The 24,212-nt window shown below is 38.5% G+C and overlaps 1 protein-coding gene across 1 annotated transcript in view; it reads left to right on the top strand.

Annotated features, from left to right (window-relative positions):
- The window catches only part of bard1 (BRCA1 associated RING domain 1), a 51,234-nt gene extending 34,147 nt beyond the window's left edge, over positions 1–17,087 (top strand). The window contains exons 7-11 of the mRNA XM_042336510.1: positions 6,579–6,690; positions 7,656–7,788; positions 9,347–9,439; positions 14,990–15,093; positions 16,648–17,087. Coding sequence (XP_042192444.1) covers positions 6,579–6,690; positions 7,656–7,788; positions 9,347–9,439; positions 14,990–15,093; positions 16,648–16,992 — 787 coding nt within the window. The 3' untranslated portion in view covers positions 16,993–17,087. The remainder of the gene's footprint in view (positions 1–6,578; positions 6,691–7,655; positions 7,789–9,346; positions 9,440–14,989; positions 15,094–16,647) is intronic.
- The last annotated feature ends 7,125 nt before the right edge of the window (positions 17,088–24,212 follow it).

Raw genomic sequence — 24,212 nt, 5'->3', positions numbered from 1 at the left:
TCACAATATATTCTGTGAAGCGCTTTGAGACGTCTCAACAACGTGATAAGGCACTATATCAAATGGAAGGATAGATTAGAAGGATAATTGGAAAGATAACAAGAATATTGAATGGCTTCAGAACATCTTGAGTAAAACTGAAGTTATTTTTAGCAAATGCGATTAAGCTTTAAACACAGATTGGAAACAGAAAATCCTGGCCTGCTGGAAAATTAAACTGGGAAGTTGTAGGTTAATAGTATTATTAAATCATTGCTTCCCTTCAACTTTGCTAAGATGTTGGAGGGAGAGCTGCCCACATCGGTTATGAGTATAAAGCTTATGAGCTTTCCAGGTACAGAGAAGGAGTTGACCAGTATATTACCAGTGGTTAAGGTATTGCAAAGACTAGAAGCTTTTAAAGTGTACAATGTACCTGGTCCAAACAACTTTCACTAATGAGTTAAAGGAGGTAGGAATTGAAATCAGCGCTGCTAGTTTTGTGTGCTAAATGTGGGAGAAATTCCTTTGAATTGGGAAGTAGCTAACATAATTTGATTTCAGAGCAGTGCAAGATGTATAGCATTGATTTTTCATGATGCCTCAATATCAGAAGCTCACCATACTGCTGTTCCCTGCAGTTACTGTAAACCTATAAAAAGAGCTGAAACTGCCAAATTCATTGTTATCGTCTTATGCCGCACTAAGAGTTAGAATGGTCCTGTCAAAATCATTTAGTAGATAGGTTAATCCATGTTAATATCACATTCTTAGGGGAAGATAGGGAATTTGTGCAAATTCTGGTACTAAAGTCTATAGTGAATTATTTTGTGGTTTATAGTTCAGGACCGTAGTAGCCTAATTATAACAGTTGGTGGTGGTTTATCAGGTTTACAAGCTTGTTTTAGTTTTTTAAGTTGTTCTGTGTCAGAATATCTTATTAAAGCAAAGGGTATTTTGAAGAAGTATCTTGAGCCTCCATCTATAACAGCAACAACAACAAGATTCCATTTATAAAGCGCCTTTCATGTCAGGAGGACGTCCCAAGGCGCTGCACAGTTGGGTCATGACCCGAGCAGGGGGAAATGGTCAGGGTGAGGGGAGGGAAGGGAGGGAGCGAGGAGGGGGGAAATGGTCAGGGTGAGGGGAGGGATGGGAGGGAGCGAGAAGGGGGAAGAGAGTCGAGAGGGGAGCTGAAGGCTCGGTCAAAGAGAAAGGTTTTGAGACCGGCCTTGAAGGAGGAAAGGGAGGAGGCGGCGAAGGCACTGGGGATAGAGTTCCAGAGCCTCGGGGCTGAGAGGCTGAAGGCCCGACCGCCGATGGTAGGGCGGTTGGGGCGGGGGACGTGGAGCAGACCGGAGCCGGAGGAACGGAGGGTACGGGCAGGTAGGTAGGGGATAGTAGGTCGGAGAGGTAGGAGGGAGCGAGGCCGTGAATGGCCTTGTAGGTGAGGATGAGGATCTTGAAATCAATCCTCTGGGGGATGGGGAGCCAGTGGAGGCGAGCGAGGGTGGGTGTGATGTGGTCGTGAAGCCTGGTGCGGGACAGTGCACGAGCTGCAGAGTTCTGGATGACCTGCAGCTTGTGGAGGGAGGTGGCGGGAAGGCCGGCGAGGAGAGAGTTCCCATAGTCCAGCCTTGAGTCTCAGGTTTATTGGGTCTGACCCCCTAACCTATTATAGCAATCTTCTAGGCCATTGTAGGTCTATTAAATCTTATTAAACTGACTTATAGCTAACAGAGGCAGCTGTCACTGTGTGCAAGAACAAAATTATACTCTGGACTTGAGTGGCAAACTGAAGCATGCTCCATTTTCTACAGCAGTGGGAATTCAGTTTTCAGAAAATTGCTACTGAATTACATTGCTCAATGCAAATGTTGCCGACTTTCTTTTAAACCGGCTGCAAATCACGTTTCCAGTAAAGAATCCAATTCAAATCCCTGCTGGTTTTCTGCCCCATTGTGCGACACAGTTTGCCTCCACTGGACTAGTTATTGATGCATAACTTGTGGTGCTTCAGGGACCAGGTGCCATATAAACCTGATGGGAGATTCAATGGTTTCAAACAGAATGAGATACGCCCTTTACAAGGGGTACTCAGGTATAATGGTGATTTAACTCCTATTTTGTTCTGATCCCCCTGCTGTGAAATAGAACAGTAAATGCACTGCTGTATGTTGCTCAGCAAAAATATGATAAATTAATTTAACAGAGGGTGGTTCCACTGTTACGAAATATTTGTTTATCAGTCTAAGTTCTGATTTTATTTTCTCAAAAAAATCATTCTCTAAAAAAGGTCGACTCCTTATTAAGAGTGGATAACATTGCTTTAAAGGCTGGAAACTGAAATGGTATTTACTTAAAATGGAGTGAAATAGGGCTCTAGATAGTTGTCTTTAAATATTGACTTGAGAGCAAAAAAANCAAGTATAGTGTGAATGGAAGTGTTAATGATTGTGTAAATGCTTGACCGACTGCATTGATGATCTACTCGGAGCTCCAAGCCACAAGACAGTAGTAAATGGCTCCAATACCCGTGATGCCTTGCTGTGCTTTAACAATGGGGTTTAATCTGAGTGCAGGCATGAAGTGTTGGAAATGTGCCAAATCTCTGTTCATTAGCTGCTGAGGGGTTTCAGGAACGCGGAACAATGTTAAATTAATTATTATAATTATAGCCTTAAACACAGCATAAGTCATTTAATAAGTTTGAACTGTTGCAATAAATTTGATTGAAAAGCGTATGTCAGAATTTGAAGCCACGGTGTGTTAGTAATCTAACGAATGAAGCTTGTGAGTTACATAATAACCCATCAAGCTGTGCAGCTCAACAGAATTTACAGGATGTGTCAAGTCAGTACCACCAAGAAACCAACCTACACATTTATATATATAAATGTAACCTATACATTTATGAAAATAACAAGAGTTTACCCTGGACACATAACTATTGTATATTGTGTTTGAAACTACTGTAGCCATCTGCTAATCCATCCCTTTGCCTCTTTAGGACTTCAAAATGCTTTACAATAAAGTAGGAATTCTAAAGGAAACACAATGAACTCTGATGAGAAGTGTTAAAATGTAACTCATGATTGAATGTTTCTGGTCTTTCCTTGTTTGCCCTCGCCTGTTAATAATAATCCTTGCATTTGATATAACACCTTATCAGGTCGTTGAGACATCTCAAAGTAATTCACAGGATATACTGTAAAGTGGATTGACTGTATTTTGTCCTACATTTCAATAGTTTTGTCCGGTACTTATCCTGCACCTAGCTAGTGTTGCTTTATTCAAAAACTATGATTGTATTCCTCTATTTCCCTCTTGAATCTATTTGGAAGCTACAATCTCTGTAGTCTGCTGCACCGAATGTAGGTTTATTCTATACTTGAGTTCATACAAATAGATATTCAAGAAATCTCTGTTTTGGTTTCCAAAATTTAGATACCTCCTGTTATTTTGTGATTGAATCTGAAAAATGCTCTTTCTCCACTCTTTTTTGTAATTGCCAATTTGAAAATGTGGAGATCACTCCAAAAATACTGGATCAAATCGACCCATTGTACAGTTAATATTTGCTTCTTCAGACAACACTCAACACTTCTGGCTTATGAATACCTTTTCAGCTTTTGGACACCTTTTAAAGTACGCTGACATTGCTAGCTAGCAAAGAATCTTCTAACAAATAGCAAAGATTCAGTATTATTATAGTATTTGATACTCAAGTAGGATGAAGTATTACATTTTGTGTGAATTCCCAAGAGTGTTGCTCTGCCAACATGATTTGCTGGCCGAGGATTTGAATTACTGTACGTGCAGCAATTACAGCTTATTCTTTTTGTCCTGTCTAGGAAGTTGAGTTAGGAAATCTCTTGCAACCAGATTTTTATTAATGTCTTTAAAGCTGCATGTCCTAATGTTAAAGAGCAGGCAAGTTTCTTCTTTACTCTCTTCTCCAATGTTTTAGCAGTTCTTAGCTTTTTATGAAAACTGATTTTAAAAGAAGTTTTTTTTTCTTGTGGGTTTTCTATTGCTGATCACTTTGTTGGATGTATCTCATAGGAATGTGAAGTACGGAAAAACAATGGCACCTCATTCAAACCCCCTTTGCCACAGTGATTGTGTTTATTTTTCTGTTGTGTTCAAAATGGTGGAGCAGTTTTCTACGAACTTTGAAATCTGAGCGATTGTTAGTTCTACTATTCCTGTAGTCCTGTAGCTCAGTGGTTAGAGCACTCGCTTTGCAAGCGAGAGACCTGAGTTCAATTCCAGGCAGGGCGAAACCTTGGGCAAGTTTCCTTACTCCACACGCCTAAGAATAATCCCTCCAAAACTAAAACAATAATAAATTGGTCATTTTCAATCTACGACTGTTTGTGGGACATTGCTGTGCGCAATTGGCTGCCGCGTTCGCCCACAAATATACAGTTAATTCACTTTACAGTGTGTTCTGTGAAGCGCTTTGGGATGTCCTCCTGATGTGAAAAGCCCTATATCAAATGCAAGGATTATTATTATTATTATAAATTAACCCAAAAGCTGAAACAGAACTGTAATAGTTGTACAATTTTTTTATGGTTACGTTGTGCTTCCATTTTTAAACAGTACTGACTTCTCAACAGGTTATAAAATATTTCTTTACAAATCTCATATTGAAAAAACGTAATTGGATGATAGTATTGTTTCATTTGTTTTGCTGTAGGTTTAATTAATGGAAACCCTTGTCTAATCTTCCTTCTAGACTCCAGTCAATTTATAGCTGCAGCGCAGCCTATGACACCAGTGGCTCTTGCAAATTAGACCATTAGCACTTTTCCATCTCTGATGCATAGAGGTCAGATACGCAGTTTCCCAGAGAGTCCTTAGAAAGTCACACTGCGTAGGTAGTGTATAGTCAGGCCACAATTTAATGTCTTTCAAGGTGTTGACAGTAACATGAATCCAGAACCAAAACTTCCTGAAGGTGTGGCTGGTAATTAATGGAGCAGAATGAAATAACATGAGCATGTTAATATAAAACCGTTTGCTAGCTCTGTAACGAGCATGATTATCCTTTCTCCAAATAATAAAATTGAACGTCATTAAAACCAGTTCTATTATAAAAGCATCTGTCAAGTTGAAATTTGCTATGAATCCCAATAAGAATTGATTTCTGTCACAACGAAGATCTGAATGAATTTAGCTATGATCATTCACAGCTATCCCTAGTTTTCATAATGTCTAAACTGAACATTAGGTAAATTCACAAAGCAACTCACTTGCACCTTTAAAATGTATGCCTATCTATTTGTTACTACTCGAAGGTGTCATATAAAATCATGTTAGTGTATTTGTGTGCTTTCACAAATAGCAAGGGAACAATGTATAGAATATGAAAAAGAAATAGGGGCATTTAGCTGACCCACCCCGGAGCTGCAGGACGCAGGTCCTCTCCATATGCTGGGTTGCTATTTTAACCCAGCTTGTGCAGTGAGGGGTTGGAAACGAAAATAGAACAAGAATAAATCATCAAACTCATTATTTTGAGCAGTTTGAAATCTGAGAATAGATCTGTTCAATTTGGAAATATATGTTTATATGTGTTCCTATGTGCACAGTAATCACAGTAATAACTTGATTTGAACCAAACTTCTAAAGTGGCTGCCCTTCATTAGACACTGGCTTATGTTAATTGACATTCTGCACTCCCAACACTAACTTGTCCTTCTGTGACGAAGGCATGTTTTTACCAGTTTTCACTAATGAGACCAATCTTGATAAAGGGCTTTCTTTCATCTGAATGGTGTTTGTCTTTGATATTAAGCAAGTCTTTCTTGATCAAGTGAATGTTTCCTTTAGCATTGACATCTCGTTAGATTTCAGTCAAATGTGTATCTGGCTTGTGAGTTTTTACTGTTGAAGATTTCCATTTGTTTAGTGTAATAACTTTCCATATTCTAAGCTGCACTAATGTGTGCAATATTTCTTGGTTGTTCAAAAATAGCCTATGCTTATTTGTGTCAGATAAATTGTACTGAACATGATTTTCAGAAGCTTTTGAAAATCCTACCCTTTTAGCTCACTGTTGTCAATGTACATCATGCTGTGTCTGATGAGAATTGTGAGATTTCATCTTCACGGTGTACCTGAACTGAGAATAGCACTGTACAATGTCAGACACTCTCAATAGGTAGAGTGATGCCTGGAGCGGATTATGTTGTTTCATTGACACCAGACGGAGTTCCAGGGTAGAAAAAAATATGAATTCCATTTTGTTTATTTCTATTTACATTTTTTGAAGAGGGGATAGAAGCATCTATATAAAAAAGAACTTGTATCTATGTACTGTACTTGCAATGTTGAGAATGCTTTTTCTTAGCTGCTTTGGTTATAATGACTTACTTGTGAATATGGAACATTTCCAGTCTTGAGTCAATATATTTGTGAATCAAGATTAATTCTGTGGAATTTATATGGGTGAGTTTTTGTGAAAAGCATTACTTTGAATGAATGGTGTTTGATCATGAAAAAATACCCACATTTCACCTTGAACCTTTTAGGAATATGACCTTTACATTCTAAATTGAAGAAATGTTCACCTTAAATTGTCTCCTCAGCAATATCTTTGGTTTGCGGCCCGTCGATTATGCAGATTCTGAAGAGATGATTACCGCTCTACAGCACTCGCCTGGAGATGAAGCTTCATTTCGTGCTGATCAGTCCTTTGTGGTGCGTATTTTGAAATAGAATCCTCTTATAATGTCCTTTGTTTTAACGTGAATTTGTTTATAATGTGGGTGCCAGCTTTCTCCATGCAGGCCGGATTCCTGCATGCTAAAAAAAATCAACTTCCAGGTCATCAGATGGCTGCTGACAACAGTTTATATGTGCTGCAGAAAAGCAACAAGCAAGAAGTGGTGTTGAAGATGAACTATGTGGAAAGCCGGCTGGGTTTGTGCCCACATGTGCATTGACATCAATGTTCCTCATCAGTGAGATTACGCTGTAGAAATGCTGATGCCAATTGAGCCCTGTTATAACATTGGGTGGAATTTTTTGATCTCCAATTACCGCATTATAACTGGGCTATACTGGTATTGTGCATAACCTTTTTTTAAAATATTGGGGATATTAGGTACCAGGAACTATTAATTAATAATTCATAATAATCAAAATGCCTTTTATTGCTGTTTTCTTTTTATGGATACTTTAATACCATTTCCATCTCCATTCATCAGAAGTATTGTCGAATCATTAATTGTTTACTTAAATTCATTAATCGTTAGCATGATTGAACTGCCTGAGAGACCAGTCATTTCTAACCCTGAAGCCTAATACCATTTAAAGATGAATTAACATTCAGTACACGCTCATTCCTTGGCTACTCTGAGAGGTATAACTTGAGGTTCTTGCTGGTATCAGCATTTATTGTGCTTGTACTTTGCCAGAAGAGTTAAATATTTTTTGCTACAGCAGCGATGTGGCTCACTTTTGTCTAAGTGAATAGAATTTACCTCAATTTCTCTCTTGATCATTGTTAATGTCCTGCTCTTTAACATCTGACTTACTGACTGGATAAGCTTGGATGGTAAGCTAAAGTATTCTTTAACTCTTATTCATAAAAAAAATCTTTCAAATAAATGTGGAAGAGTTCTACTTAAAGCTGTCCTGTTTATTGTCATTTCAATGAATAGGTGAGTATGAGCCAGAGAAGAGATGGTCCCATACTATTGCTGGGAAGTGGACTCCATTCAAACCTCAAGAAAAAGCTTGAGAAATTAGCCAAACTTCTTAAGGCTGGGACTTGCACCAACTTCAGTAGCTCAGGTAATTTTGTGGTGGGGGGTGGGGGGGGTGGAACCAGAAAGCATTCTAATTATTTATCACTGTTTATGTTTAGGTTACACCTTAGTTATGTAGCACTTGCAGGGGTAACCAACCTATTCAAGCAATAAAAACTTGAAAATTCTATCTATATAAGAGATACAAGGCCTCATTAGAACTCTAGTGTGATGTTACTACTGAATGCTTTAACACAGTATTAAACACACAAATTCTCCACGTAGTGAATTCCTGATCTCACTAAATAAGATTCTGTATCGAGAGGCTGTATGCTTCCTATACCCCAGGGCTTCAGCTTATTGATTGATTAGTTAGTTGCCCCAAACTGTTCTTGTGGATTTCTTAGCTGTCCCTTTTTTGACCAGAATGATGTACAATGTGGGACAGAGGAAAACCGGACAGAGCATATTGTAGAACTATTTATTTTTGTTGAGCCTGGTATTTATTATTGCAACAGATTCAACTCTTGGTCTACCTAAAGGCCCTTTATTTTTGCATAGTCTCAGTTGATTGCATTGTCTGGTGTGTGGTGGAAACCAGGATTCATACTATGATGTATTGGATTACTATTTCATGAATTGAAATGGGCAATAAACCGAATAATCTCGGGTGCTGTATAATGAATGGCATTTCTTTCAAATACACTGAGCACTCCTTCTCTTACCATGCCCTCAACTAATATATGACCCTCTAGCTATCAGATTATTGCCAGTCAAAATGCTGAAAACAAACTCACCATTGGAACTAATTTGCCTGAATATCTGGTGGTGTGAGATGTCTTCTGCCAATTTACATTTGCAGTTTTTAGTTGATGAGAATGAAAGCGAGAGGTTCATGTAAGTTAACCAAATACAAGATGGGAGCCTGGGCAGAAAATAATTCATACAAGTGTGTTTTTCAATATTTCATGTCATCAGTTGTAAGTTACAACACTAAATTTATTAACATATAACATTTGAGAGAAAAGGGAGTACAATTACGAATGAATTGATGAATCTAGTTAATTGTAATGAATTTATGGGCGCAGCATTTATCCAGAGAAAAACTCCCCTATTCAAGAGAAATTTATTACTGTTCTAGATAATTCATAGACCATATTGGATTCCAAATAGCATCAAATAGGACATGTAACAAATAGGTTTAATCTGAGGTTATCAAAGGTTTAAGGGGGTGCTGTGATATTCTATGGCTACATCTCTTGATTAATACTTTCAACAACAACAACAACAACAACAAGATTCCATTTATAAAGCGCCTTTCACGTCAGGAGGACGTCCCAAGGCGCTGCACTTTCTGGATATCTTTAGGCTTTGGTGGATATTACAGATTCCTGCAGACTTTCTTTCATTTCAGATGCATCACTAACTATACCAACTTATAGGACAACTGAAGTCATGTGGGTCTGAAATGTCGTGGTGTTTACTTTCTCTTTGCCTCCCATTTTCACAACGAGTAATCTTTGTTAATAAGTTATATATAAAAAAAAATTTTTTGTAAAAAATCAGTAAAATCGTTTTAACCAAGTGTTTTTTTTGTTCTGAAGTGACTCATGTAATTGTTCCCAATGACAACAATCCCTCCACCATGAAGTGTCTGATGGGTATCCTCTCAGGCTGCTGGATACTGAATATTCAGTGTAAGTAATCTCCAGATCAAAATAACAATACTCACATTTTCATTGATGCTAAGTAACTTGTGTAAACCAAGCATCAAGTCCAGGAATTGTGTTGCGTTGCTCGTTCTTGCTCATTCTTTTGCGTTTGGATCAGATTTTAAAAGCAATCGCAAATATACTTGGTTTATTAATTATTTCACTGGAAGCACAAAGGTTATCTAACTAATTGATTGCTGTTATTGTATCTTCCATCTGGCTTATTTTTTCTGGAATGGTCCACATCTCCAAAATTTAATTTTACTTAAAAAAAAATCATTTTGCCCATCACTTAAGCATCATAGCATTGATTGACAAGCTCTGATATCTACTATTACCTTATTCATGTCTGTGTTGCACTGGAGCCACACTGAACATGAAAAGCAAAAGGTAAGTAAGAAGCACCAGTTTAGCTCAGTTGGCAGCATTGTTACCTGGGGATCAGAAGGTTAGAAGCTTCAGCACATAAATTCAGCTAATAGTTCACTATTAAAACTGCCAATCTTTGCATGAGACGTTAAACTGAGTTGCTGTCTGCTTGTTCTGGTAGCAGTGATAGTGTTGTCAGGAATTTACTAGAGAAAATTATATTGGTGTGACATTACACTGAACGTGCAAACATCTATTGATATCATTTTTTAAATGTGTTACTGAGATCAAAATGATCTCCTCGGACTCTCGGACACAAATCCCACAGTGTCAAAATAAAATCCAAGTCATAAAATATCCTCTCTGTATTTGGTCTCAAGTGTCTGCGTCAGAAGTGACCGGGGAGAACTCCTAGTCCTAGAAATGCGAGTAATGAATGGTCAAGGTGTGTGCTCGGGTGGCAGGATTTTTAATTAATGTAAGGCATTGTGGTGCTCTAGCACCAAAGCTGTGAGAGACAAATTGTTTGCTATTCATTTGCAGGAACCAATAAGAATAACTGAGAGTATGCAACTGAAATTTAATGAGGAATACAAATTTAAAAACCCTAAAGTAACGCTGAAAAAGATGGTTAAAGCTCCACAAAGCTGAGAAGTAATAGTTAGAACAAAGAGAATTCAAGCAACATCCATTGCCCCCTTTTCAGGCCCCTTATGTTGGTGACAATGACTTGGGCACTAGGCCACAACCATATCATTCTACAGAAATATGAGCAGATAAGAGTGACGATCGTGTGGTAATTTGGATTTTAATATTGCACAACCAGGAGCAAGTACATTGAGGTAAAGAATGGGGTATAGTAATGCCTTTATTTTTCTTGTGTCATTCTGGCTCAGTTGGCAGCCCTCTCGCCTTGAAGGCTTCGCTCAGCTGGCTTTGGCCTCCTGCACGTCCCTTGTCCCCTCCACTCCGCCATCGGTAGCTGTGCTTTCAGCCACTACACCCCAAGCCTCCGGAACTCTCTGGCTCAAACCCTCCACTTTGCCCCCTTCTTGACCCTTTTCAGATCACACTTGAAGACCTTCCTCTTCAACCATGCTAATGGACTCCCTAGCTCAGCATCAAGCTTCGCTACTGTTAAGCGCCAAGATGCTATCCCGAGTGAAGGGCACTATATAAGTGCTAGTTGTTGTCATTGACTTCATGGCTGTTTGTGGGATATTCCTGAGTTCAATTGGCTACTGTGTTCACACAGTCACTACACTTTGTCATATACATCCCGTGAAGTGTCATAGTGCCTTTCGATGTGAAATGCAAGGTTATTATTATTATTCCTGGTTTCCACCCAATTGAATGAAGCTCAATTAAAAAAAAACTCAAAAAGTAGCTGTTTGTCATCAAAATATAGTCACTATGTTTTACAGTGTATCCTGTAAATGCACCCTTCTGATGTGAAAGACACTGTATCAAATGTAAAGATTATTATTATTATTATTTGTTATAAACTATATCTCCCTGCTCAGCTAGTGTGACTTCCCTGATTTTCATTGGTTTGTCTCTAAATGCAATTTCCCTAGATTAAAGGGTAATTTTGTGCTTTGTACTCTGAAATACTGGAAAATAGATTGACTGGCTAAACCCTTTTCAGTTTGGATGCTAAATGAGATATTGGAGATCTTAATCCTTTCTGCTTTATCGCCAATTGAAGCCCAAGACCCATAGTTAAAGGACAGTATCCCAGCCCACTGCACTGTTATGGTTCAGGCATGTTTAAGATTTTATAATCTTACCATCACTTCACTATTCTGCTGAAATAAAGTGAATAGTGGATTCAGAAAGGTTAGACCTCTTTGTGCTGATTATTTTAATAAGGTAAAATTCTTGTTAGCAACATTCTGCAGATACTGATGAATTCAGATTTCTTGCGGTAGGACCTATTCACCACTGTAGCCTGGACAATGGTCCTGTTGGGATGCTTTTCACTGTTGCGTTCTGTATTTCTGACTAAGCTGGATTGAGCCAATATACTGTGCTGGGGCTTGACAAATCTGGTTGATGTTTATCTGCAGTTGATAAGAAAGGCACTCACATAAAACGTCAGTACTGGAAATCCACCACAGATCAATCAGGACCTGAAAGAGAAAGATAGGGCAACTTATTGTCTGACATTTTATCAGACCACCCCTAGTGTTCTTTGTTTCTCTTATGTATTCAGTGAGTTACTGTGAACTTACTGTTTGTTTTTGTCATCCATTTTTTTTCTTATATCTCCCATCAACAACTTAAATTTATATGGTGCCTTTCACCTAAAAGAAACATCTCAACCACTTATTTCAGGTTATTGCCTATCAGCTGTCTATTGTGTATATAATAATCTTTTGACTATATCCTAATGTATTTTTTTTCTTGATTTGCTATCTATTTTCTGTAAGTGCTCCCTCAGCACCCATTGTTTGAGTACCAATGAATTGTCTCACTTGTCAACTTGTCTAATTCAGCCTCTATTTTGAGTGGTTTAGGAAGCTACTTGGAATTAAACTCCCAACATTGAATATTGTGTGAGTTTTGGTCTCCTTATTTAAGAAAGGACATATTCGCCTTAGAGGGGGTGCAGGGTAGATTCACTAGGTTGGTTCCTGGGATGACGATTTGACCTATGAGGATAGGTTGAGTAAACTAGGCCTATATTCTCTAGAATATAGAAGAATTAGAGGTGATCTTAGAGAAACATATAAGATTCTTAAGGGTCTTGACTGGGTAGATGCCATGAAACTGTTTCCCTGGTTGGGGAATCTAAAACTAGGGGTCATAGTCTCAAGATTAAGGGTCAGCCTTTTCGAACTGAGTTGAGGAAACATTTCTTCACTCAGAGGGTAGTGAATTTGTGGAATTGTCTACCCCAGGAGGCTGAGAATGCTCAGTCCTTGAACATTTTCAAGTCTGAGGTTGATAGATTTCTAAAGGAGAGAGGGGTTAAGGGATATGGGAATAGGGCAGGTAAATGGAATTCGGTTAGAAGATCAGCCATGTTCTTATTAAATGGCGGGGCAGGCTCAAGGGGCCGAATGGCCTAATCCTGCTCCTATGTATATATGGTCTAACATTCTGGTGAGACGTGTTTCAGTTAGCCTTTCAGAGGTGTTCAACACAGAAGTAAGCTTTCCAGAGCCATGCCCAAGGCTTTCATGCACCTCAGGCTCTGGCAACATCAACCTCCATGGTTGCACACTGCAACTCACCAAGCCAGACAGGAACCTAGGTGTCCTATTCGACCCTCAACTGTCTTCTCCCCCATATTCAAGCCATGACCCGCTCTGCCTTCCCTCATCTCCGTAACATCGCTCGACTCCGCCACTTCCTCTACCCTCAGGCTGCTGAAACTCTTGTTCATTGCTTTCATCACCTCCAGGCTAGACTATGCAAACGTCCTGCTTGTTGACCTTCTCAACTTCTCCCTCCACAGGCTGCAGATAATCCAGATTCCAACCCCAGTCACTCTGCCTCGCCCCCTCCTTAGGCTCCTTCAAGTTCTGCCTTAAGACCCTCCTCTTCGACCATGCCATCGGCCACCCCCCTTCCCCCCCGCCCCCCAACCCCAGCTCAGGTCTGAAATGCTGTAAACTGTCCAGTACCTTGGGACGTCCTCCCGACGTGAAAGGCGCTATACAAATGTAATCTTGTTGTTTCAGCTAGATCCTTCTCCCAGTTATTGCCTTCAAAGTCTTATTATATTGATTTGGAGAAAATAATCTGTGCTGAATTTACACTTTTTTAGTCCAGGAGGAATAGTGCTGTTCGTTTTGCCCACTTCATGAGTTTTTTTTTCCAGTAGTTAGACAATAGTTTGAGTTGAAAAAAAGGGTATACCTTCAAAGCAAAAGTAAGAGACTGTATTCATCCTTAGAATTCTAAGCAGCTTTATCTATACTAATAAAAACTATGTGTGTGTGTGGTGTGTGTGTGTGTCAAGCCAATAACCAATTGACATAGACATGATTTATACCTCATTGGAAAGGTCTTGCATCTGGGAGTGTCATTGGGCATATTTGTTTTCGGGGATCTCCTATCGTTGATAAGCTATTTTTTAAAAAAGAATGCTTTAATTAAGACCCAAAATATGAGGTTTGCATGGTATTCTGCAGAAAGTAGAGACAGAGGAAATCTACACCATTCTAGAGATATGTCTCTATACTAATATATTCTGCAAAAAGTAGCGACAGAGAAAACCATGGGCATATTTTTAGGGGGGATCCATCATTGTATAATATAAAGTATAATAATACTGAAATCTACATTCCATATTGAATCCTTTGGTTGCAAGCATAACTGCAACGCGTACAGCTGGTTAGAATGTAAAATTGGAGCAAAGCTTTGTTTCCCAATGCAACGATTGACATGGACAATGTTTCATATATTCTTTCTGACGGCTACATATACATGCAAATTGTTATTTAAACCTGGGATGCTTATTGCAGAAGAGATTACGATATATAAAACCTTGAGATGCCAGGTTTTATAAGTAGTGAACTGATTAATGGAAAACAATTTTGTTAGCAAATGAGTGATACTATTGAATAATTAGAAATGTATGTTTATCCTGGACATTTTGAGTTATTTGTTGACTTCAGCCTCATAAATTTATAGTCTGAAACATGATATATTGCCCTAAATAACTGGCAGATTATTCAGAGTTAAATTGTGTGAAAGGTTTCTTTTAGGGATTGTTGCTGGTTGCACTTAAGATGTAATCCATTTCCATGGATGTGATAAAGAGCTGTGTCCCTTCTGTTCCTCTCATCTCCTCCCATAAGTTGTTAAATTACTTTAGAGTTATTACAAGTTAACAATTGCTGAGAAAGCATGTGTCAGTGACCTTTTTTTCTTGCAGGACCTCAGATTGCCACGACATTTAGATTTTTTTATACCAGATGCATAGCTATTCTAATAGTTCTGAGCATTTTTTTAAATATCTGGTTTGTATTGAGCATTAGATGGAAAACATTAGGGGAACTGCACTCTACAGCTATAATAATTAAAACCAGCAATTGTGCAATTATTTCTTCTGAGTAAAAGTTGGGAAGAAAACTGACAAAAAATCACAGGTTGCCTTGCTTCAATGTGCTATTTAGTTTTTTTTCTAGTAATGCTTTCATTGTTGATTGTCAGGGGTGACTGCTTGCCTGGAGAACGGGGTCAGAGTTGCTGAAGAAGACCATGAGATAATTAGTGCAAATGGCCCCAAATGTGGACGTCTCAACCGGCAACAGCAGGTAGGTAACACATTTATTTTATGATGGATACTATGCAGTACTACTAAAGTAACTGCACCTTTTAAGTGCAGTGTATCAGTCTGGCTCAGTGGTAGCATTCTCACTTCTATGTCAGAAGGTGGTTGATTCAATCTTCATGTCGGGACGTTAACTCACATAATCTAATTTGATATTCCAGTGCAATGCTGGGGGGTGTTGTATTGTCGGAGGTACTATCCTTTGAATAAGAGATTAAGCCGAGGTCCTGTCTGCCTGTTCAGATTTATTGACAACAACAGCAAGATTCCATTTATAGAGCGCCTTTCACATCGGGAGGACGTCCCAAGGCGCTGTACAGTTGGGTCAGGACCCGAACAAGGGGGAAATGGTCAGGGTGAGGGGAGAGAAGGGAGGGGGTAGAGAGTCGAGAGGGGAGCTGAAGGCACGGTCAAAGAGGAAGGTCTTGAGACCGGCCTTGAAGGAGGAAAGGGAGGAAGCAAGGTGAAGGCATTGGGGGATGGAGTTCCAGAGCCTAGGGGCTGAGAGGCTGAAGGCCCGGCCACCGATGGTAGTGCGGTTGGGGCGGGGGATGTGGAGCAGACCGGAGCCAGAGGAACGGAGGGTACGGGCAGGTAGGGGGATAGTAGGTCGGAGAGGTAGGAGGGAGCAAGGCCGTGAATGGCCTTGTAGGTGACAAACAACACTGTTTGAAAAGAGTTAGGGAGTTTCTCCCACTTTCCTGGTTAACAATCCCTCAAATAAAATGAGCTATTCACTTCATGGCAGTTTGTGAGACATTTGTGGGGAAATTTGGCTGCTGCGTTCACCCACAAGTAGTCACTCCACTTCATAGTAAATCCTGAGAAACATCCTCCCGATCTGAAAGGCAGAGTATAAAATTCAAAGATTATTTATCCCAATGGCATTCTCCACATGTGTCTATTGTGTCACATAAATTACAATGTTTTTAAACTTTCAAATTGATTCCTTTATCCCTTTAAAGTACCTGATTTCAGAATTGATAGTACCAATCAGTAGTGCACTTACATTACTTAACGTTTTACAGTATCAATAATATCAGGACACATCAACGGTATTGAAATGAGCAATCCATCCATGTATGGAAATTGCTGTAAGAATCCCCATTTTCCCAATGTGGCAGACAGCATTGGTTTTAATGCTGATTATAATCCAGTTTTCCACAGCATCTTGTGGGGTAGAGTCAGGATTGTAGAATTGTGTATCAATGGAAATGGGGATTTATTACTAAGAATGGGGGAATTTTAATTAAAAGTTTTCTAGACAAAATTCCTACTATTGTCTGCCTGGGGTGACTAACTGAGCTTTGCAGCAATGTTTATTAACACATGTCATTTTTATTCCAGCCCATTTAGATTCAAAAATATTCATATTTGTTGTAAAAATGTCAAACTATTTTTCTGTAATTCACTGTAGTGTACTTTTTTATTGTACTTGTGGTCCAATGCTTACACTGGTTGAAATGCATTTATACAAATCATGCCAAAGCACATCACTGCCCTGTTTCACTAAACTGTTTTATTTTGTCTTTGATAGCTGCCAGGACTGTTTGACGGCTGCTACTTCTATTTCATGGGCAGCTTTAAAATTCATGTCAAAGAAGACCTTGTGGACTTGGTAAAAGTTGGTGGTGGCCAGGTCCTTGCCCGACAGCCCAAGCCAGATAGTGATGTGACTCAGAGCATCAACACTGTAGCCTACCACGCTCATCCTGGCTCAGATCAGTCATTCTGTACTCAGTACATCATTTACGACAAAGACAGCAACTTTATACCAGAGAAAGTAAGACTGGGCAAAGTATGGTCTACATGTTCTACATGGCTCATTGACTGTGTGAAGTCATTTGAGCTGCTTTCAGTTACTAATCAAGGCACAAAATAGTTGTCTGTATATGTAATTGCTTCAATGCATAAAATGAAGAGCATAAACAATGTGGTTCTTTTTGCTATTTGATAAAATTATGTGAAGTATTGTAAAGCGAGATCTTAGGTAAAATCCAACTAATGAGTATTTGATTCGTTCTAAGAAATAACTCCTTTTTTGCTAACTAGACTAAACGATCATTATGATAATTACTGCAGATGCTGGAAATCTGAACTTTGTTTTTCAGATTTTAAACAATCATTATTCCAGATTGAACTAAGTTTGGGGAAAAGAAAGTCTGCATTACTTTTATGTTCAAGATCATTAACATTCACATTGATATAAATACTTGTATTTGTCTCTATTTTTCGTTCCATAAGTTGCAGATGGATATATAATTAACCGTTTGTTTCCTATTTTGTGGATTATAAAATCATGAATCTTGTAAGCTACATCCAAGGTTTCAGAAGAAAGTTGGGTTAAAAATGTTCTTTTTCAGAAGAAAATCAAACCTTTGAAGTTGTTGCATTAATTTGTGTAGTCTAAGGACAGTTAGGTGTGAGGAAAGAGAATAGCAGTACATTGTTTTTTACTAGTTGGACACATACACCTACAGAATAAGATGACTTAGCCTTTGCTTAAGATGGTCAGGACAGTGGTAAATCTACCAAATTCAGTGAGAAAACTGTCAGGAGATGATTTAGTGGTGATGGAGAGAATATGCATTGTCTCTGAAAGTTACCTCCGTGACAATATCTTGGCCTCGGGTCTAATTTCTGGGGATATGTGTAGTACTGAATCCTGCATGTCCCCAGATGTGTCTCATTCTGACTTAACGGAAATCGCTTTGGATGCTAATTTGATTTGGGAATTGGATTGCAGCTAAAGGAGTTTCCCATCAATCAACAGGAGATGGAGGTCCAAGCAGAGTTCCAATAAGTCATGCGAAACACAGGTACATGCAAGATCCTATGTTTATGAATCATTTCATGAACCTCTGAAAATTAGATCCTGTTATTACATTTGCAGACAAGTGACAAGAGTGCATGGAGCCGTTTCAGAAATACTTTTGCTCTTTTCCATTCTTCAGGCCCACTGATCCATTAATTCAGAGCAAGGTGTAAATGTAAGTCCTATCCATCAGTCAATGTTCAATTTTGCTGAAGGCCATTGGTTGAATATATATGCAATATTTTAAATAAATGTTGGTGTTTATATAGTGAAGAATAGGACGTTGTGATTAAGGGGTCTCGAGTGTTAAGTGGAGCAGTGTTCTGTAGAAATAAAACCTATGAAATGGTGCCTGGAGCCAGCATTAACAGAAGTGGATAGTGTCTATCAGGCATCTTTCCAACTTCGTACACTGGCCGACAGGCACAAGAACCGTGAAATGTTAATATGTGACCTGCAGTTTTTAAACTCCAAATGTTTGCTGCAAGGTAAGCACAAATTTGAACTGTTCTACCCACCAGCTGGACCTCAGAGACTGACTTGACTGGCAGTGTGACCATAAACAAATCTGATTTTAAACCTCACCTCAAGAATCTGTGTTTGAATCCTCCCTCTTACCCTCCATTCTAGGTTGAGGAGGGTTAGTTTAGAAGAATGTCTGGCAGGCTGTATTCAGTTCATTCCTTTTTTCTGTATGCTGTTTCTGTCAGACAGCATATTGAATTGGAAAGTTGCCCAATAAGCATTGCTCATTCTGTTAATGCTGCCTGGCAGGCAGTGTTTCACGGCATTATACCTCGCTCCTAATTAACAGATCACTGCCTGAATTTTAGATTCTGTCAGTTTGCCATATGATACCAATCTTTCTAAAGGAAGATCTATACCTCAGCACCTGGGACAAAATGAAACATGGTCAGACTTACACCATAGGACCAATTCAAGCTGAAATGTAATCAATAACAGTTATTGATGTCAAACATTTTTGCCTAAACCACAGCATAACTTAAATCATACTGTTCAGATATATATAACAGTGCATGTTTATACATTTCCATCCCTCTCCTTATAGTCCAATATTGATGCAATTGTTAGACATTTTAATGTGGTTCAAAACTGGGCTGATGCTGATGTCATGGTGACATTGTCTAGACCAGCAATTATTGCAGTAGCAAATAAATATATCCCTCACCTGTCACTATTGTTTCTATAAGAACAGCAGTTGTTCCCAATCTAAACTTCTTATGGACCAGCAAGCTGTTTCCCTTACAGTTAACAGAATTTAGTCTTCAAGTCAAAACATACCTCCTTCAAAGAGATGCATACACAGTTTCTTATAAACCACATAATCTAGTAATTGCCCATGTTTTCTTACTCTTTGGCTTGTGTGTTTGTGCATAGTTAGAACAAAACTGTCATGATTGGATGACTTCAGTGTTTGACTAGGTATTCATGCTCTCTCTACAAATAGGATTCAAGAATATGCCTGTGCACATAGTAACTCATTAATTAGAAAAGATTGCAGTTTTTAGAGTCCTAAATAAATACAATCAAATTGTGCATTGTTTTAATATAAAAAGTAAAACAATTGTTTCGCAATCTTCGCAGTTTTTTGTGTAGCATGTATATTTCAGCATTTTGACCCATTTCTTGGTCTACCAGTTGGCTCACATTTCCTCGACATCTCAAAGCGCTTCACAGAATAGACTGTAAAGTGAATTGACTGTATACTTGTGGGCGAAATGTGGCAGCCAATTGCGCACAGCAGTGTCCCACAAACAGTCGTGGATTGAAAATGACCAATTATTGTTTTGTTTTGGAGGGAGTATTATTAGGCGTGTGGAGTAAGGAAACTTGCCCAAGGTTTCGCCCTGTTTGGAATTGAACCCAGCTGTCTCGCTTGCAAGGCGAGTGCTCTAACCACTGAGCTACAGGACTCCACTAATTTACTGCTCAAAAGGTGGCTATGTTATCTATATCTCTTGAAAGTTCACTGTTGAATTGTTCCTTACATTTGTTAATTTGTTTTGAATTGAGGTTTAATGACTGAGGGACTAATTGAAGAATGTATCATACCAATTTTTAAAATGATAATTTGCAAACTACAATGCTGGCCAATTTGTTTTTGGAAATTTTTTTGAATGTTTATGAGCTGCATGCTTTGTGAATTATTAATATTTGACCAATATTTAGTGTTAGTGCACAATATTAAAACTTTGTCCAAGTTTGTAAAGTGTTTTCGTGCAGGAACAAAAGATGTTTTTGAGTGTGAACACAAGACTATTTAGAGTTATTGCACCATAAGGCTGTTTCACCATCTTGGTGTATAATACCCAGTTGTTTTCTATACTTACAGCTCTTATGAAACTGTGGCCTGGATGTATGATAGACAGTGTTGTTGATTACTTATGGGAAACTACCCTTATCATGTTTTTTTAAAAAAAACCTAAATGTATTGTGAATATCTGCCAACAAAGAATAAAGATCTTCAAACAAAATTGGATGTTTGTGCTGTTATCAAGACTCTTTCCTACGCAACTACATGAATTTGAAGGTCCTGTTCTAAAATCCGGTAGATAATACACAATGTAATACACAGCATACAAATATCATGTACCACACTCTTGATCAGTTGATTTGACATTGACTTTTCCAGAGTGTCAAGTCAGCCAAATAGCTTTTGTGTGACATATAACTTGACTGAAGTCACCCACATGTCACAGCCAATTCATGTCTTCAGCAGCTACAAGTTCTATGAAAGTCTGGCGAGAAATTTGTCTATAAGTTCTTGTCTGTCACAGCTCAACCAGTCCTGAGGGATGATGTTGGGGACAGAATGGCCCATATTCTTTTGTTTCTTGGTATGCCATTTAATAGTTATCACCTTCACATCTGAAATGCGACCTTCTGGTGATGCTCCTTTTCAAAATAAACTTTTTCATAGATAAGGTGAGTAGATATGATTGATAGTTAAAGACAGAACTGGTATTTTGTTTTGATCGTTTCTCCCTTTTACAATCGTTCACTCTGGCCATTTAGTACAGGCACATTTGTTATTAGTGGCATATGTGAAGTTAGCAGTAAGCACACAACGCACACAAAGATGAATGTGAACTTGCACACCATCAACAAAGTAACTATTTTTACTCCTACCTCTTGAGACATCGCTGGTTCATCCTAAAAGGGGGAGAAGGAACACATTTTCCATCCTGAATAAGTTTTGCAGCTGTTTACTTGAGGTAATGAGACAAATCTCATCCCATATTGAATTTGGTAACTACCCGAGAGATTTCACCAATAGTGTTGACAGAAATCTCCAGTTTGTTTAAATTCTCTTCACACATGGCTAATTTCATCAGTTACAATCCAGAAGCTTAGTTTAATTACTGTTTATTTTTCCCTGTAGCTGTGAATAATGCATGTTTTATGAGTATTTTAAAAATGAATTTTTAACTTTGTGTTAAATGTAGTTGCTTTGGAAATCAGATTCATTTAGACTTGCTTTGAGGTACTAATTATGAGAGTAATTAACACAAGGAGTTTGGTGGCCCTCACGTTCTGTTGCTGTCAGTGAATGGCTTCCATGCAGTGTAAGCTTACTCAAAGCTTCAGGGCCCAACCATTGCTCTGCACTTATTTTCTCATGTACAGGCTGAAACTAATACATCAGTAACATTTTGCCTTGTATAGTCATTCTACCTACTGTCAATATTTGCCCCTTAATAGAGGTCAACAGCCAGAATATAGCAATAAACAAAAGACAAAATACTGCAGATGCTGGAAATCTGAAATAAAAACAGAAGTCGCTGGGAACACTCAGCAGGTCAGGCAGCATCTATGGAGAGAGGAAAGTGAGTTAACATTTCAGTTCAATGACCTTTCGTCAGAACGGTAATGCTGTTTGTGCGCATTGCTGTGCACAAATTGGCTGCCTCAATACCTACAAAATAGTTACTGCACTTTTTAAAGCCTATGAAGTACAAGGATTATTATAAGCAAGTAATCCTTTTCATTGTCGATTCTTGGGAGCTTGCAGTCTCCCCTGTACATTTTGATGACAGCCTAGTCTTTAGTGTGTCAGAGCTCATTTCCATTAATGTTTGCTATTGGTCAATTTAATATACATTACACATTTGTTTCCCCATTTGTCACCCTTGTAAATAATTCTTTACCAGTTTTATCAAATGCAAAGTTTATTATTCATGTTCACCTAACTTATGAGCTGACGGCTTGTCATTCTACTGGGCCTAAAAACATAGCGGTGATCAATCCTACCACTTAACCTGTTATACAGCCCACAATGAAGTTTGACTTGATTCTAACAATCTGTTGCCAAGCACCTCGCCTTGGAGCGGAGGCAGCTCAGATCCAAGGAGACCCGGCTTACCTTTGATCCCCCTCCTCCAACTCCAGGAGGATAGTATGTTTGATTTCAGCTGGTGAATTAATGATGTTCCACCCAGAGCTATTTAATATGGTTTACAAATATATGGTTAGCATTTACTGAATAGGCGAGTGACACCTAGAGACAGAACATCAATACTGCATACCATTCCTTTCGTTTTATTGGCAGGTTGTCAGATTCGGACACTTGGATCCTTTCCAAACTCAATAATTGGAATCACAACCATCCAGTATACACAGCTAGATATTATGGTTGTACATACAAAACAGGTGGTTTCCTTCCAACCTGAACAGTTTCTTGACTGCAGCAACACATCACATATTCTTGAGAATTACCCAGAGATCTATAAAAAGTTAGGCAATACACAGGAATACTGTCTCTTACACTATGCACAGAAGCCTAGGATTAGATTTCTTAGTAGTTCAGGTCACATTAATAGTTTTTCTTTTCTGCCAAATTACAAATGACAGACTTGTATAGAAACTACTCTCTTTATAGCTGCAGTGGCCTTTGAATGGTGGGTGGTACAGTTAGTGGACCCAGGCATTTTCCCTTTTTCCCTTTTTGGTTGAACTGGTGGTTCTTGAATCAGACTCATGACCTCATTTTATTATCACTACCAGCGACAGAAGACAAATGATTTACTGCTGACACTCGTTAAATTGCAGAAAATCAGGTAAATTTCAGCACTTCATTTGCTGTTGATGTGCTCTTTGCAAACTCACCGGGTGATTTTGTGTGCTCCACTCACCATCTTGAACACTGGGCCAATCAACGAGACTTGTTTTAGTGCCTTCCAAGTGTGGCATTATGGCTCTGCCTAGCTTGAGAAGGGTCCTTGAAGGTATCATTTGGATACACATTAATATCTGTTTAATAACAACGTGCATTTGATATGCAAGTTGGTCTGTTTTGAGATCTGAAATCCTTGTATCAAAAAACTACCTGTTTCATTTCTTATATTTGGTTCAAACACAAACTTATAAGACAGTAAGAAAATAAATTTAATGCCCTTTGTGAGGCACTCATCCTGTAATAAGATGCTATGAAAATTAGTCAGTATAGATACCTTTATTACAATTTGCCAACTTAATTCTTTTACACTTCTATCTGGTTGACATTACATAAAAATTATCCAGTGACACAGAATAGGGCGACTCATACTGAAACTATTTCAGTCTACGGTAATTGTATTGTACATACAGTCAATGTATTATACACACAGATTAAATTTTAATATTTCAAAGTGTTGGAAATTCAGGTTTATCCAAGATCGAGGTCAGTCTTATTCCTGGGGTACTGAAAGAATGAAGAAAAAGGAGTCGTGCTCGAGAGAACAAAGCTCCAGTTAGGGTGCATGTTGCGTAGTCTCTGGCATCAATTATATAAAAAATGAGAAAATAGCATGGTGTGTAGAGGAGAGCTCCCCTGAAATTAAGTGTCCATCTAATTTGCTTTTAAACATCGAGGATGGGTAGAGACAAAGTAAGCACCAAAACATCCCAAGAAGTGCTACTGTAAATAGTATTATCGTGCTCTTCAGAGTGCTTAACAGTGTTTTAGTTTGAGTTATCTTTTGAAACATTCACTAAATGCGAGTGCCTGCTACTCTCCCTCGGTATCCATTATTCTGTGAATACATGCATCTCCAAAGGACTATATCTAAAATCTTAATTTTTGCAGTACTGATGGCAATTCTATATCATTGATTTGGCCATTATTTAAAAAGAAATTCCCTCACGCAGCATGTCACCTATTATTACAGGAATAATTCCACTGAGGTGTGGAGTAACTATTAATGTAATAAAACATTACATTATGAAAACTAAAAATAGTAATAGATTCATTGCTTGCTGTCTATTCACATCCTGGCACACATAAAGAC

This window comes from Callorhinchus milii, unplaced genomic scaffold (genome assembly GCF_018977255.1).
Source record: "Callorhinchus milii isolate IMCB2004 unplaced genomic scaffold, IMCB_Cmil_1.0 Scaffold6, whole genome shotgun sequence".
Lineage (NCBI taxonomy): Eukaryota > Metazoa > Chordata > Chondrichthyes > Chimaeriformes > Callorhinchidae > Callorhinchus > Callorhinchus milii.
Note: the sequence above shows the minus strand (reverse complement) of the source record. Positions and strands in the feature narration are given on the sequence as shown.